At 37.9% G+C, this 16,135-nt stretch overlaps 1 protein-coding gene across 4 annotated transcripts in view; it reads left to right on the plus strand.

Annotated features, from left to right (window-relative positions):
- TRHDE (thyrotropin releasing hormone degrading enzyme) overlaps positions 1-16,135 on the plus strand; it is a 204,799-nt gene that overhangs the window by 26,536 nt on the left and 162,128 nt on the right. For all 4 annotated transcript variants that reach the window (XM_083820162.1, XM_083820163.1, XM_083820164.1 and 1 more), the window contains exon 3: positions 13,180-13,306. In XM_083820162.1, coding sequence (XP_083676288.1) covers positions 13,180-13,306 — 127 coding nt within the window. The remainder of the gene's footprint in view (positions 1-13,179; positions 13,307-16,135) is intronic.

A 16,135-nucleotide genomic window follows, 5' to 3' on the forward strand; every position in this document is an offset into this window, starting at 1 on the left:
AGGTGTGCAGAGGACAACACTGGTTAACTAGCATCTTTCTAATAAGAAATATGTCCTAAATAGTGGACATTTTAAGATGGGACATGTAATTTGAATGACAAAATGTGCAAAAAGGATTTTTTGAAATCATAAACACCTGATCTTTTCATATATTGGAAGGGCCTAATTGGAATTGGAAGAGATTAATTAATAACTCTGCAGTTAAGTATTTTATAATATTTTCATTTTAATATAAACAATTCATATTTTGTTATGTGTTCTGTAGATAATAACCAACATGCCCCTGAGTCTTCTTTATCATCTTAGTCTAAGTTTGCATATGTCAGAGTATTTGGATTTTGCAGCTTCTTCTCTCTTAAGCAGCAAAAATCCTCTGTTTGCCAGTTCAGATTCTTTGTGTGTGTATGATCTGCCACTTCTCGTCTGCATCTCTACTGGCTGCTGGCTAGGTGGTTAATCACTTTGATCCCTGGTTGTGGCCTTGATCTTTCTCAGATGGGAGTCATCAGATAGGAATAATGTTCTAATTGACTCAGCCCTTCTATTTTGCTTTACTCTATTTATAGTTGTAATTTGGCTTTGTAATTTTTTTTTTCTAATTCCCGTGTTTTACACTGAGATTGGTATGCCCAGAAGGGGGCTGGAATCCTTCTAGCTGTGAGATGCAGACGTTATTGATAGGTATCCAACTCCAACAATTTATATTCTCTGGAAGAAGTAGTTCTTGTTCTGCCCATGGTTTTGTCAGAGGCTAGTTGTGTAAAAGTGTTTGGATACTTCTAGCACGTTTAGCTTTTTTTTTTTTTTTTTAGTGGATTTAGAGGGTTTTTAAACACATTTGAAATATTTCTGATATTCAACAGAGCCTTTAATAATTTTTTTTAGTGGATTTTAGTGTATATCCATATGAAAAATTCTGATTTCTTGTTTCCTTATTTCATGGTTTATGGATTTTGCTTTTACTGGCCAAATGGTGTGTCTCTGCTCTGACAAGTTTCTAGCCTGAAGGAACTCTCATTGTTAAAATGGTTGCTGCTGTTATTGATGTAACCTGTTTTTTGTTTTGTTAGGTATTTTATACTAGTCAGAGCACAAAATCTCCCATGTGCATCTTTTTTCTCACTCTTAAGGGTTAGGTACAGGTTTTGAAAAAGTATTATGTGCTTATGTCAGCATAGTGCAAAGATTTGTCGATGATGCACTGAGTTTCCTCAGTGCCAACAAGTTTCAAAGGGTTAAAGGGTGCAGCACCTTACAATACTGTTTAGCTTGCAATCTGTTTACCTTGCAAACAGTTTTTCCATTAAGTTTTAAGCTCAGGAGATACTTTCCCGTGTTTCTTTTGCTTTTTTGCCATTATAAGGCATGCATTGAGTAAATGTGTTTTCCTAGTGCTATGCTTTGCCATGTTCCCTTTATCACAAATTATCATTATTTTTCTTAATACTGATCAGAATTTAGTGCAAAAATATCATGAGTGTGGCAGAATTTATTTCCGCCAGACTTCACATTGTGGTTTTGCTGAATTAATAGAAAGCATGAAAGTACTGACATGCCTTTGCCATAATCTTCTTTGTATTGTCATGGACAGCCTGTCTCTATTCTCCACTTTTTTTTTTTTTGTATGCTCTGGACAAGTGGATTGTGATACTTAGTGACTATTTTGTAGGGGACCATTTAAATGAAAACTCTTAAAGTATTTTATTTTAAATGAATAAGAAAATATCCTTTCCCCTTAAAGCTAAATAGTTTCAGAATGGTTGCCACTTAAAAGATGTTATTATGGGTGTGGGATGGTTACTCCTGGACATGACTGAACCTAGGGAACTTCAGTTTTCAAAATGTCTTCTAAAGTTGAGGAGTTTCAGGGATCCCAGTCTACAGCTTGGGATATAGTTCAGGTCTGGTTTTTTTTTTAATTTTTTTTTTATTTTTTTAAGCTGTGTGTTAAAATAGGATTTTTTTATTTATTTTAATGGAAAAGGTGCTATTTTCTAGAAAAAGTGTTTTAAGAACAGTAATTTTATGTTTTATGATGAAAAAATGATTCATCATTTGAGGGCATTGAAGACATTCAAATTTTGTGTCCATTTCTTTTTTCAGATTTACTTATTGATATAAAATCTATCATTCTCCATCCTTCATTTTTAAAATGGAGATAACAGTAGTACATTTTCTGTGTGTTTTGCCTGTCTCTTTTTAGACAGAAAGCTCTGAGGGTAACAGTCAACCCTTGTTCCTATTTATGTAACTGGCTTAGCACTGTGGAGCCTTGTTATCATGTTGATGGCCTTTAGACAGTGCTAAAATATAAATCAGCAGTTATAACAGTTGCAGATTGTCATTTCACATGGAATTGCTCTAAGGTAACATCTGTGTGCTTGTAACAGAGCAGTCAGTAGCCAGGTGAATCTGGTCTTGCCGCATAGCTTGTCAAATGTTGTAGGTCACTTGTTAGCACTTTCTTTAAACTTGTGGTCTTCTATAACTCTTTTTTTTTTTTATTTTTATATATATATCCAAGGTTAGATAAAATATTATTTATGAATGATGTGTGAAGCAAATGCTTCGAGTATAAGATAACCAATGAATGAATTTTTTTTAAATGCCAATACCATCCCAGTCAAACCAAAAGAACATGGAAACTGGTGTAAAACTTTGAGATATGTCTATTGCAGAAGGTTTTTCTTGGAAGATGAAGCTGTTCTCCCATCATCTTGCCACAGTGTTGTGATACAGAATTTTTATGTGTGATGGGTAAATAATGTAAGTCTTTGTGCTTTGTTCTTAAAGCTATGCTGATTTTTCACCTTCTACAAAAAAACTGGAAGGAGCTTTAACTACTGTGAATCTCAACAGTTTAGACACTGAATTCCCCGCTACTGTGATTTTTTTCCTCCTGACTTGAAGTTCTGTAGTGACTCGAATTTATCTCCATCCAGTCTGGCATGGACCCCTCTTCCCTCTGCAAATGCTTTCTCTTGCTGGCTCTGGCACTGACTGGACAAGGGTGGCCAGGTGGAGAAGCTGGGCTGCCTAGATACTGCCTGTTTGGTTGGTGTAGTTAGTCTGCTCACCTGGCTGAAAGCTGACTGTGTGAGGAAATGAGCCCTAGTGCTGATGTATGGGAAGAGTTGAGGTTGAATGACTGTGTAGTGGTGGGATCGTGGCAGCCTTAGTTAGCATAACTGGCTCTGCAATGGCACCTGTAATTACATTTGTTACACGTTAGTTGTTAACACATTCACTGTCTGTCCCCGAGCCATTTCAACAATACAACACAGATCTTTGAGTGCTCTAAATTAGTCTAATGGCGCTGTGGTCAGTGACATAGTATTTTATTTTATGCCAGCTGAGCATTGGTTGGATTTATATGCTAGTGCAGCTCATTAACTTTCCAAAGTATTTTATGATCTCTTCTCAAGTTAGAAATTGTAGCATGTCTGCAGGACAGTTTTGTCTCCTGGGGGAATATATTGTTGCACTTTTGGCTTAAGCAGTCAGCAAACACTTGGATTTGTTCTGTTCAGATGAGAAATTGATGAGGCAACTAGATACTTCTCCCATACAGTCATGCTTATTTGGAAAGAAGATGCACAGAACTCTTTTTACTCTGAAAATATTTAACAATTTCTTTGTTTAATCTTCCTCATTTTCTCTCTGTCAGATGGACTCCAGAAGCTTCTTTGATTTCTTTCTCCTTCGGGTTCATTTGTGCTCAAAGCCTCTTTCCCCTTGTCCTGCAAAAATATTCAGGTATCTCTGTGTTTGCATTTAATTTCTGGAGAAAGCTCTTTCCCGGTAGAAGTCCATCCGTGACTATTTCTTTCATATAAATTTTACTTTTAATGGCGGCTTTCTGTTACTTTAACTGGCTTATTAAACCAGTTAAAGCTGTCTTTAATGAGGATGTGAAGGTGATGTTTGTTTACATTTAAAAAAAAAAAAAGTTGTTTCCAACCTCCAGCAAAAGAACGTTTCCTTAGAAAGTATCAGGTCACTCAACTCTCATGGCAAAAAGAAAACAAAACAAAAAGCCATAAAGCTAATAAAATATTTGTGGTTATAACTATATCCAAAAAGGCTCAGAGCAGTGCTGTGTGTGACTGCTCTGAGTTTGGAGGAAAGTCTTCTCCTTACAAAGATGAGCTGTCCCTTTGGTATTCAGTAAGCACATTTCATTGCTGTATAGTCTCTTCTGGGTATTGTCCATGATGAATAATGAATAGGAAATTGAAACGAAGCATTTTTTTTGTCATTTTTTCCCATTATAGAGTTTAACTATGTTCACTACAGCAGATTTGATATTTCACTCCAGCTATCTCTCATTCTTTCCTTCACTCATCAGTATATCCTTTCTCAGTTGTAATGTTTATTGTATTTGAACACACAAAATATGCGGAGCTATGCACTCAGGTGAAACAATTCATACTGTTTCTTAGTGGAAGTTGGCTTGGAGCTTGTTTGCTTGTGTAGAGAAGATGATGTCAAAATGGTAAGTCTTTTGAATTTATCAGATTTGAAAACTCACTTGAGATGCAATGTCAGAATTGCAGAAGTGACCCAGTGAGTTGGCAGGCAAAACTGCTGCATCCATCTGTCTTCTCTATTAAATGTGTAAATGTGAACATTTATCTCTGTAACAATAATAAAAACAATACCTGAAGTACAGTCAGTGAGCAAATTAAACACAAAAGTGATCTCAATTTATAAGGTAATTAAGTCTTTGAAGTACAGAGGAACTGCGTGTGCTTTGCAGCTTTCACTTGCTGCAGAAGTATTGCAGATCTTCAAATAAAGAGCATAAGACTATTTCCCCCCCCTTTATACAATTTGTTAGCTGCTGCTCTATTGAAATGTTAGGGCCTGCTGAAACATCCAAGTGCATGTTTAAGGTTAAAGACATCCTTAAAATTTAACGTATGCATAAGTTCCTTCCTGAACTGAGATTATTAAATCACTGTGAGTCAGACCCCAGATGTAGCAGTGCTGGGCTGAGCCTCTGGGTATAGCCACACAAAGGACTGGAGCGAGTTTGTAGGGGCCTCCCAAGAAGCTGTGCTTCATGTGTAGTCTGCTGGCTTTGAGGAAGGGATTAAAGAACGAACGTTATTCCCAGGGTGGTATTGCTGACACCAGTTGATGTGCAGAAACATCTGTTTGTAACAGGAAAGCACTTTGAGCTGCTTGAGACACCTGACAGAGTTACTTTTAATTCTGCTTCAAGTTGGTGGGAAGGGAAACTGTCCTTAATTGTGAAGTGGGTTCCTGTGTTGATACCATTTTACCTAATCCATATTTGTCTGAGAAAACAATGATTTAAGGTTGTCATCTGACCTTTGCTCAATTTCCATACCCTCATTTGCTCTCAGACTGTTCAAACTTCAATACATCTAGGAAAATGTACAAAAGGATAGAAAAATCAGAGAAGGCATACACAGTAGCAAAGTAAGTAGATGCTATCCTTGGAACATCAGCCACATTCACTTAGAAAAATGCTGCAATGGTGCCAACTTAAAAGAAAGAGAGGTACATTCAGGTCTTTGGCAGTCCCATAGCCCTATGTAAAGTGCTGTAGGCAAAGGCTCTGCATGGGGTTACCTTAGAAAGCTTTTTTGTAGTCGCGTCTGTGGAAATATCCATGGTAGCGGATGGTTTAAACTGGGGGATGGGCTTATAGATGCTTCTTCTGCCCTTGTCAGCATCCAAGCTGGCCTTATTGTACCTGATGCTGTGCCAGAGATAAAAAGCAGTGACCATTTCTGAGTAAATGCTATGTCAGGATGCTTACAAGCAGCAAAGAGATATTGGCATGTGTGATATAAGATCCAGCCAGTGCGCCTGCTTCTCATGGTCTGAACGATCAGTAGCTGTGACCAGAGAATTGGCATTTAAAGTATGCCCCCTCCCCGTGCATTGCCTAACAGGGACTTCTCAAGTGACCTGAAAACACAGACTGTAGAAAGGGCAGCTGCTGGTGGTGAAGGTTGCCTTGGAGAAAGTGTCCCTAGCCCAGGGCTGGAGCTGGTCATGCCTTGTCTCCTCTGGAAACCTGATTTAAAACCCCTGTAGTTAAAAGTCATTCCCTTGAGTTCAACAGGTGTCATGTTAGGTCATTACAGCCCAGTGAGCCATCTGTTCTCACAAGCCTTCCCTTGCTAACAGAGGTGCTTTTATTCCCTCGGAGCAGTATTTCTCTTCCAGTGAGCTGTAACTCCCCCAGGGCATCAGTGAAGGCAGTGGTGGCAGTTGGAGTGGTTTTAAGTCATGGAAAAGATGGATAAAATTTTAAAGAAAATATGACTCACAGAATTAATTCAGGGTGTGTAGATCTTGAAAACTGAATCTGGTATCTGTTGGAGTAAACTAATATATGGCATTATCGTGATCAGCAAATTTATAGCTGATGTTGTGGCAGAGATAAAGCAGTGGTCATCGCTGTCTAAATTCTTTGTCAGGTTGCTTACGAGCAGCAGAGAGCTATTTTCCTCACGGCACAATTTCCTCACTGTTGCAATAAATAAAAGAATAAAAATATGTCTAGATATCAAACAAGGTGTCACTCTCCTAAGAAGGTAATTCCACTGCAAGACTGAAGGTTTTTCAAAGGGAATGCACAAGCTGAAAAAGAAGGTGACATATAGATGAATGCCTTCAAGAGTAGGCTTTAAATGTACAAGTGGATATTTAATTCTAAAGTAATAGGTGGGTTGTAGTGTGTGGCACACTTCAGGCCTGCAAGCCTTTTGCTTGTAACATCCTGGTTTCTGCCGAGTCATGAGTTTTCTTAATTCCCCCGGGAAGCAAATGGGCAGGCTTGGGGAACTTCTAACCAGGCTGTTTGTGTCTTTCCCTAGTGCCAGAGGGAAAACCCCTAGGTTCTTTCCAGTCTTCCTTCATCTTTGGTGAATTCCTACAGAGGGAGGAGGTTGGACAACAGTCCCTTTTGCAATTAAATGTCTATAAACAATAATAGATTTTGACTTTTTCTGTAGCCAGAATGTTGAATGTATTCCATATTCCTCCTACCTGCAAAGCAAAGCAGAACTGAAGAAAGCCTTCCGTTTGACCCAAAATATTTCACAGAATGGAAAACAATGACTGTAGTTTTTTTTTTCTTACCATTCTTCATCCCTTTCATCCTTTTATTTCTTCACATACTTGAATTTTAATGCAAAACAAACCAAAAAAACAGTTGCATTTTTAAAATGTCAAAATAGAACAGTTCTACTTCTAAACTCCTTCCTGAGTTTATTATGAACTGATATCACTAGTCCTTGGTACATTGGAAACATTTTTTTGTGCACATATTCACCAGAAGTAAGGATATTCATCGCTATTTACAGTTTGTACTTGTCAGAATTCACCCATTGTACCTTGTATATGGTTATTAATTCACATTTTTTTTGAAATTTTATGAAATAATAAGACAAGAACAAGTCTTTTTTAAACGTTAACTTTCTTTTTGATGAGTAATTTTTACCTGCATCAGAGAGGAGGATTTTTCTCATACACAGCAGTTAATAACCTAGCTTTGGTTTGATGTGATTTGTTCTAAATCTCTTACATATTTCTTAGCATATATCACAACTGTCCCTCGCTATGGGAAACAGCTCTCATTTTGCAATCACATTTATCTGTTTTGGTGACCTGGCATTACAGATATTTTTAAATTACTTTGACATATGTTATGTATCAAATGCTGAAATATTAAAAGATACTACAGAAGCTGTTGCTATATATACAAAATCATTTTGAAAGTGCAGTTTTTTACAGCAAATACTTTTGACTGAAAACAGAGGAGACCACTGATCACTTATGACAGGTACGTGGAATTTACCATACAAGTTTCAGGAACATTTTATGATTTAGCTGATAATGCTGCCAAAGTCATTCTAAGAACCTGGATTAGGTTACTAATATTCCTTAATTAGTCTTCAAGGATGATTTTTCCATGATGGTATCTGATTGTGGTTGTTGTATTGCCATCATTTAAAGTTCTGCTGAAAATAGCTCAGGGTTTCTTGGAAGGAAACAAGGGGAAATAATGCTGTTTTGCTCATGTTAGAAAGGAATGAGAAAATACGCAGTGCAGCAATTTCATTTGGGAACTCTAACTTCTTGCTCTGCTGTTTACAAAAGTGAAAATGATTTCTGGCAAAGTGTGTCGTGTCTCCTGCATCCATGGCTGCACTGTATAAGAACAGCAGCGCATTATAAATGCTGAAGGGAAGGTCTGGGCTGTAGGGCAGAAGATGCAGATCTAGCTCTTCAGTCTGGTCATAGGAAGTATGTTCCATTCAAGAGATTTACGAGGGGGTGATTTTTTTTTTTTCTTAAGTCAGAAATTCTGTTGAAAGATTGTTAATGATTGCAAATAGAGATGGAAAGAAGGAAAAAAAAAATCACACCTCAAAATTTACAGAGTTGTTTCACCATGTGAACTTTGGTTTGTCCACATATTTATAGGTATTACGAAAATATCATTACTACAATGATCACACACAAAATTTTTCCTATATTTGCCTCATTTAGACACGAGGAACAATGTGACATCAGGACAGCACCACTGAATAACAAATATGTCTGTTGTCTCAACAGCCCCTGCCTCATCTATCGCAATACTTGGGAGGAGGTTGGTGCAGGCTGTCAGGTGGCTGTGAGGCTGTGCCATCTTCGAGCTCCCTCCCTTCCTCTGCCACCAGAGCTGCTATGAGATGCTGAGTGAATTACATAAACTGACACAGTCTCATTTAGTTACTAATCGTGTGTTACTAATTTTCTTAATACCCAAACTAAGACACCTGTGACCAGACTCAAAGCTGTGTAAAGTGTTCACCGCTGCAGTAAGATGTAATGGGAACAGTGTTTTCAATGTGTGCTATAAAGATATTAATTATACTTGACACTGAGAAGTGTCAAAATAAGCACCCAGAATTTGTCTTCCTTTGTTCTCCTTTTTCTTAGATGAAAATATTAATATCACCTAATCTTGCAAAGCCTGTGGAAAAGAGCTTCACTTATATTTGCAAGGCAGTAGCATACTCTCAGGTTACTGTATAAAAAGGGTAATAAAGGGAAATCAAATAACTGTCCATTTTTGAAAGAAGCAAAAGTCATGCAATAAAAGACAGCATTTGATTATGTAATCAAGGACTGCACCCAAATGCAGGTATGCAAGAGGAAATGGTTTGTGTGGGTTGTCTTGATGATGAACATTTTTAAACTTCCAAGTCCTTAACTTTGCAGCTGCATCATTCTAAATGTGTTTTGTAGTTATCAATGGCATAAAGAATTATTCCTAACATCGCCTGCATAACTCCAAGCCCCAGAGATCCATGAGTACTGATCTTGAAATGCTGTGTAGACATTCATTGTGGGTACATGGCTACAAATAAACAGCTAATTGTACTGATTTTGGTGGAAGACAAGATCATGAACCAAAGCTGAGTACATTTAGTGTAGGCATCTAACTTTTATCAGTCATAGCTGGAAGTAGTCTTCTAAACGGAGGGTCTAAGTTTCTACTATAGATTAGGGAGATAAACAGGTGCCTTTGAAGCTTTCAAGACGAAGCTTTGCTGGTTTAGTTTTGGTGACCACCCTTACTGTGAAAGTGTCTTTGTCTGCAAGCCTTCCAGGGCACCTTTCTCTCTCTACTCACAGAGTGAAGCTCAAGTTGTAAAATACACCAGACTTTCCCTTCATATCAAGTCTGATACGGCATTCTGATTTACATGTGTAAGAATGTGTGCGACATCTGGTTAAGGGAGCACAAATACAAAAGAGAGCTGAAGAAATCAGAAAACAATGTTATTTCAAAGTGAATATCGATACTGTGAGCCCTTTCTTTGTGAGTGGTCCATATACACTTGTGCCATTGCAGTAGGTGATGAATTATGCAGATAAGCTAGAATCCTCTTTATCTTGCATAGCAGAACACGTACTACTTTTATTTATATTTAGGTCTGACCCTGCAGAAAATTATCTGTTTGTTTTCTTATTTAAATTAATGTAAAATCAAATTCTCCAGTGTAGTGATCAAACAGCCTGTGGGAAAGTATGTAATAATTATGCACTGTTGTTCAGTCCAACATATTTAGTTACAAAGTAATGCAGCTTATCTGCCTTCTGAAATGAAAGCAGTAAACAAGTGAAAAAAAAAAAGTATGCTAAACACAGATCTTGTGTCTTAATCTTCATTCTGGTTTATCTGCTGAAGCTCCTTGTTAGAGCAGTATCTGAACACTTTACAGTCTTTATTGCTTAACGCTGAGCATGTTTGTATAAGCTAAGGAAATAACACATTCCCTATTTTATGGACTTAGAGGTAAAACAGTGATGGCCAAGATGAGCCTATACCTATTAAGGAACATTGGCATATAGAAATTAGGGGCTTTGATGTCAAGCTTATATGTACCTGCCCTCAGACTGAGATCTGGACCAAGCTCCTCATATTGTGAATGAGGGAGACACCTTCGAAAGCATCACCTGAAACAGCCAGCCGGGTGATCAGAGCCACAGGTAGCCCCATGCAGCAGCCCTCTGCTCACCCAGAGGGAATTTTCTTTGAGTGAGTCCAAGGTTTCTTCATACGTTTTATGTTCAGTGGATGTTGGGTGGAAGGCAGAAACAGACCCAGCTCCCAGGAGGCTGTCTTCTGGTGTGAGTGCCACCACCACCTAGTTACCATTTACTCCTTTATTTCCCTTCACAACCTGTCTGGACAGAATTTTGATTTCTTTTCTTAACAGTGGGAATCATTAGATATGACAGGTGAAGACTAAACCTGTATACAACCACTTTTGTTCAGAAAAGCCTATAAAGAAGTATTTAGAGTATTTTATTGGGACATGTAATTTTGAATTCCTTAAGAAAGTGGGAGAAGCTAAAGTTCAGTCTTCCATAGCTTGGGGCAAATGAATAACTATCATGTGAAGTAGCCAAAGATGATTTGTTGTAGAAGAGAGTGTCAGCATCAGCTGCATTTTGTGTAGAGCCATCCTGTCATCTGAAAGTGGCTGGCATGCTTTGGGAATGCCTCTTGCCTCAAAGCTTAAAAGACCTGGGCAACAGCACAGATAATTTCTGAGCTGTGTTCCAGCTTAGGAGTGTTAAGCAATACAGCCTTGTTGGTCTGGAGCTGTTCTAAGCAGGCAGAGATGCACTTCATGGGAAAAAAAATAGAACTATATTCAACATTAGGCAGGTATCAAATGAAAATTTGTATCATTGCAGTTTTTGAGCTTTGATACCTGGGTGCCATCTTAAACACCTTTAAATGCCTTTTCTGCATTTGCCAAAAGGCACACGTTGAGCCTTGATTTTTCTTTTACGTACTTTTTTTATTTTCTTCTCTTCTGTTGTCCTAATCCTTATAATGGACACATTTGGCCACTGTCAAATTGAATGATTTTTTGCATACCTGGTTGGCTGACTCTTCTTTTTCTAATATGCTGATACAGTCAACTGTGCCAGTAAAGCAATTATGCAAAATTGTGTATAAAGGTTTAATGATACACGACAGTGTTCATCACAAATTTAATTGTGATTCTTACCATCATTTCATAAACTAAAGGTTTCAAGAAGTTTGAATTAGGAAGTTTGTAGTTAATCCCTATTTTATTAAAAAATTATGCGTAGTTTAGCTGATAGGGAATGTTTAATATACATGCCACTGTTAACTTTGGAAGGAAGCAATAAATGGATATAGTGACTTTGAGGTGTTTAGATAATGTTTTATATGCTTTCGGGTGGTGATTATGAGAAGTCTGCTTTATTACATGTCTCATTAGGTTACACTGTGTTATCCATTTTGCCTTACAATCATAACTGTGTATGGCTGATTGTGTACTGGATCTGTAATATGACACAAAGGTATAAATATAAAGATGGACACAGTTAGTAGCAAAGCAGAGCAACGTGTCTGAATGACCATAAAAACAGATAGTGGTTTAAAACAGAATTGACAGGTGCAGTGCATTGATATTTGATATCTGGTTTCCACTTAGGTAACTGAACTGGTTCAGGAAATGAGCAGTAAAGCAATATTTGGTAATGCTCTCACTGAAGCTGAAAATCCCATAATTTTTTTTTTTTTTTTTTGGTTCAGAACAGGGCATGTAGAAACCTTTCCAAACTGAAATTTCCACTTCATGTTTGCATTGATATTTTCTGTTTTCTGCCCTGGTGCTTTCCGTGGAACCCTGAGTGGGATTAAATCCTACCACAGGAAGCATTAGGTCATTATGAACGGCAGGGAGAGACCTTCTGCCACAGCCACCAGTGACAAAGCACACGCTTCATCCATCACTGGCTGCGGCCATTAGGCTGCATGTGAAGAGGGAGTATGGAAAGTGGCCCCCCTTTCTATGCCTTTCTTGGTTAACAGTTGTCATAAGCTGTATGTCATCTCTATATAGGACAGGGAATAACAAATAACCTTGTGGTGCCTTGCGCTACGGTTTTCATCTGAACAGGAGCTGGTCAGCTTGATGCTCCATGCAGGCAGATGTGTGCGCAATTCTATACTGAACACAGCAGCCCATGACTTGTATAAACAGCTTTAACTTACTGCTTGCTGAAAACAGGCCTGAAGCATTCATGGAGGTTTGGGGAATGTTAATTGTTTGTGTATGAGAATGAGCTTATAAATGGTTGTTTTGCAGCGTTTTGTAGCTTGTTGAGGGTAACTGTGTCACTGGCAGAGAAAAGAAAGGAGAACGATCGTTTTTTTTCTTCACAGTCTACTAATACTTTCAGGGTTCGATGTAATGTGCCTTTAACAAACCGTGAACTTCCTCCTACTGAGCCACTGCATCTTGCCTACATTCAGTGTAGGCAGAGAACCATTATACTAATCCACCCTACCATCATATCTCTAGCAAACACATGTAAGCGTTTTCTTTGAATATTTATTTTGATGCAAACAGTGTTAATTCTTTTATTCGGCAACACAAACAAGCAGGAGATTGTGACTTCTCAACTTTTTAACCTTAATTGTCTAAGTTCCATTTTTCAGCCACAGCATGTTTTGACAAGCCGATGACAGCTACATCTCGCTGTAGGGGAATAACCCTGCCACCTCACAACGACCTTAGAGTAGTTCACCTCTGCAGGTAGCAGAACTTTAATATGTAGATACTGAAATGATCAGTCTATCGCTTTGTTTTTTAACAGGTACGATTGTATGCAAGGCCTGATGCAATCCGAAGAGGATCAGGGGACTATGCTCTAAATATTACAAGAAGACTAATTGAATTTTATGAAGATTATTTTAAAGTGCCCTATTCCCTGCCAAAATTAGGTAAGATTTCCCCTAGAACATGAAGTTCAGTTGGAGCTTGGGACACTGTCAGCTTTTTTAAAGGAGATTTAAGACTGGAATTTACTAGGTTTCAAGGTAAGGAATGTCTGGGTTAATTTGGAAGGATCAATAAGTAAGGAGTTTTTCTCTTTTCCCTGGAGAGGAAGGGAAGCCAATTTGTCCCCTCTCCTGTCTTGCACTAAAAGGAACAGAAAGCATACAGCACTTGGGTATGTTAGGCAGTGGAACACTAGGAAGAGAATGTGGCAACTGTAACTACTGTTTAGTTTCTTCTTCATCCTTTCTTTTTTTTTTAAATATATATATATTTTGTCCTCCCTTTTGTTAGAAAGTCACTGGGAGACATTTGGTCTGTAATATTTATAACTTGAGGCCTTAGCCTTAGGTGGGGAACAGAATTGGAAATATTTGTAGAAATGGGAGCCTCTAACAGCATAAGGCAGTATTTGTTATGCTAGTTCATGTTGTTTATTAATGATGGCTAACATATGCTTAATTGTATTGTTGCTTACTGAAAGAACTGCTGTGAACTTGTTTTGCTGCCCAAGTGACTTAAATGTTGAAGCTGTCAATTTCTATTATTTTTGAAATAGTTTCCTCTCCTCCTCCCTTTCACCACAGTCATTTGTTCTCCTATATGCTTGAATATTTTACACCATATTATTACACCCTCCCTCCTTAGGGGCATGTTTGATCAAGATCCAGAAAAGTCTATTGCTCAGCAGCGGGAAGAAAGCTTGTATTTGATCAGAAGTGTTACAGTTGGAACCACAGGTGATCCTCCCAGGAACTCAGGGTCTATTTCATTAAAACCCTTGCCTGCTGAGTAGCATTATTAGTCTTACAACTAACGGTGTAGGAGATAGATAAAGTAATTGATGTTGCTAGATGAGGGTGTCGCATGAATTTTTTATTAGAATGTTGTGGTATTTGTTTCTTGTTCTCTTTAAATGATGGGTTACAGGCCGTGTTTGCTTGGAGGTATATGCAGATGGGTTTATTAAACATGGCACGTGCATCAGATTTCCTGTGTATCTTTCATACCTGGCTTCAGGTATGGAAGTTACTCACACTGGAAGTTACAGACTTACTGGTGCCAAAAATTTAAAAGGCAAAAATAATCAAACTTTCCTCTGAATAAAAAGAACAGTGGGACTCCGATCGTTACTTCAGGTATTTTACTGTGGATGCCAGGTAACAGCAGGCACTAGTGGCTGTATCTGTTTCAGAATATCTTTCACAATTACAACATATGGCCTTTCAACTCAACATACTTTATGGGTTATCATTATGCTGTGGCATATCTTTTTAAAACATCTCATTGGAAGTGAGTATGTTCTAGTTTGGATGTCCTTGCACCAGATTAGGAGGAATAGTCACAAGTAAAGATGTATTTTTTCATCAAGTGTTTATAGCAAAATTGTGTTAATATGAAGCACTGGTTGAAAACTTGAGTTATCCTGTAGTGATACTACAGGAAATATTTGGAAAGATTGTTACACGATAATAAAGTTAAATTTATTAAATGTAAATATAATAAGTAAAATTTCAACGCTCTCTGTGATGTATTTTTGAAAAATTTCTTTGAATATGACATAAGTACCTTTGTTTCCGGTTCAACAGAACACTAAGATCACCAAGTTTAAGCATATGCTAGTGCCTTTAACCTGAAGGAGTGCTGATTTATTTTATTTTTTTACTGGGAAATGGAAGGTTAGGGCCAATAGTCTGGGAGGTGAGGGAGTGCGCATGGTGAAAATGTGTTGATACAGAAAACATGCCTGTGCTTTCTGAAGCAAAAAACCTTGGGAGTGTCAGCTGGTGCACTTCTATCATCATTGCAAAGCATTGTGTACTTCATTAAGGCTTTTGTGTACAGGGTTGTCCATTTGAACTCTGTGTATAGTGGGCATAGTCGAGGACAGTTAGGCTTCAGAGGTGTTGCTATATCAAAAGGACCTGTGTTCATTTGTTCACGTATCACTGAGATCCCTTTCCACAGACCCTTGGTATTGTTCATCATCTGACACTGTAGTAAGTCAGCTAGGGTGCTGTACAGGAACCACTTGGTCCTGACAGTTTTGTCTACTTGACTGTCTTTTGGCCAGGCTTTTTTGCTTTACTTATTTGCAGTCAGATGTTTGTAGTTGCTGTCGCCTGTTGTGGGCTTCTCTGACTTCTTAGCAGCCTTTATTATGATTGGGAACTGTGGAGAATGGGGGGGAACCATTTTTCCACCTAGTGACTAGCATTTTTTGGACTTAAATGGCCTGTGCTGACTTCTGAATATACTGGAACAGTAGATTTGTTTGCCAATTGATGTGAATTATGGTAATGAATGTGAATTGGGGATTTTTCTCATTTGAATAACCAATTTCCACAGTTAAAAGTTCTACTTAGCTTGTAGATATGTGCTCTTTTTTTCCACATCATACTCTGAACTGGAAGGTGCTTGTGTAGGGTTTTAAACTAATAATTCTCATATGAATTTCATTTCTGAAAAATAAGTCAGTTCTTTAAAAAACAGATTTCTCCAAGACTATAATATCATTATAAACACTACTTAAATGAGAGGTGGATAAGGCATTGGGCTTTGCTTAATTCTGAAAAGATATGCGGTAGGGTTTTTAATTGTGTTTCTATGGCTGGTGAATATAAAATACATTTCTGTATTTGTGTTACATATTTAATTTTAATCCGGTTTGCAATACACAAAGCATTTTCTTAATGTGTAGAGCTTTTTCTTACAAGGATCTTTGAGATTGGAATAGTTTCCCTGTGGGGAATGATTAGGTAAGCAAGAGCTTT

The sequence above is a fragment of the Anser anser genome (assembly GCF_964211835.1).
Source record: "Anser anser genome assembly, chromosome: 1".
Lineage (NCBI taxonomy): Eukaryota > Metazoa > Chordata > Aves > Anseriformes > Anatidae > Anser > Anser anser.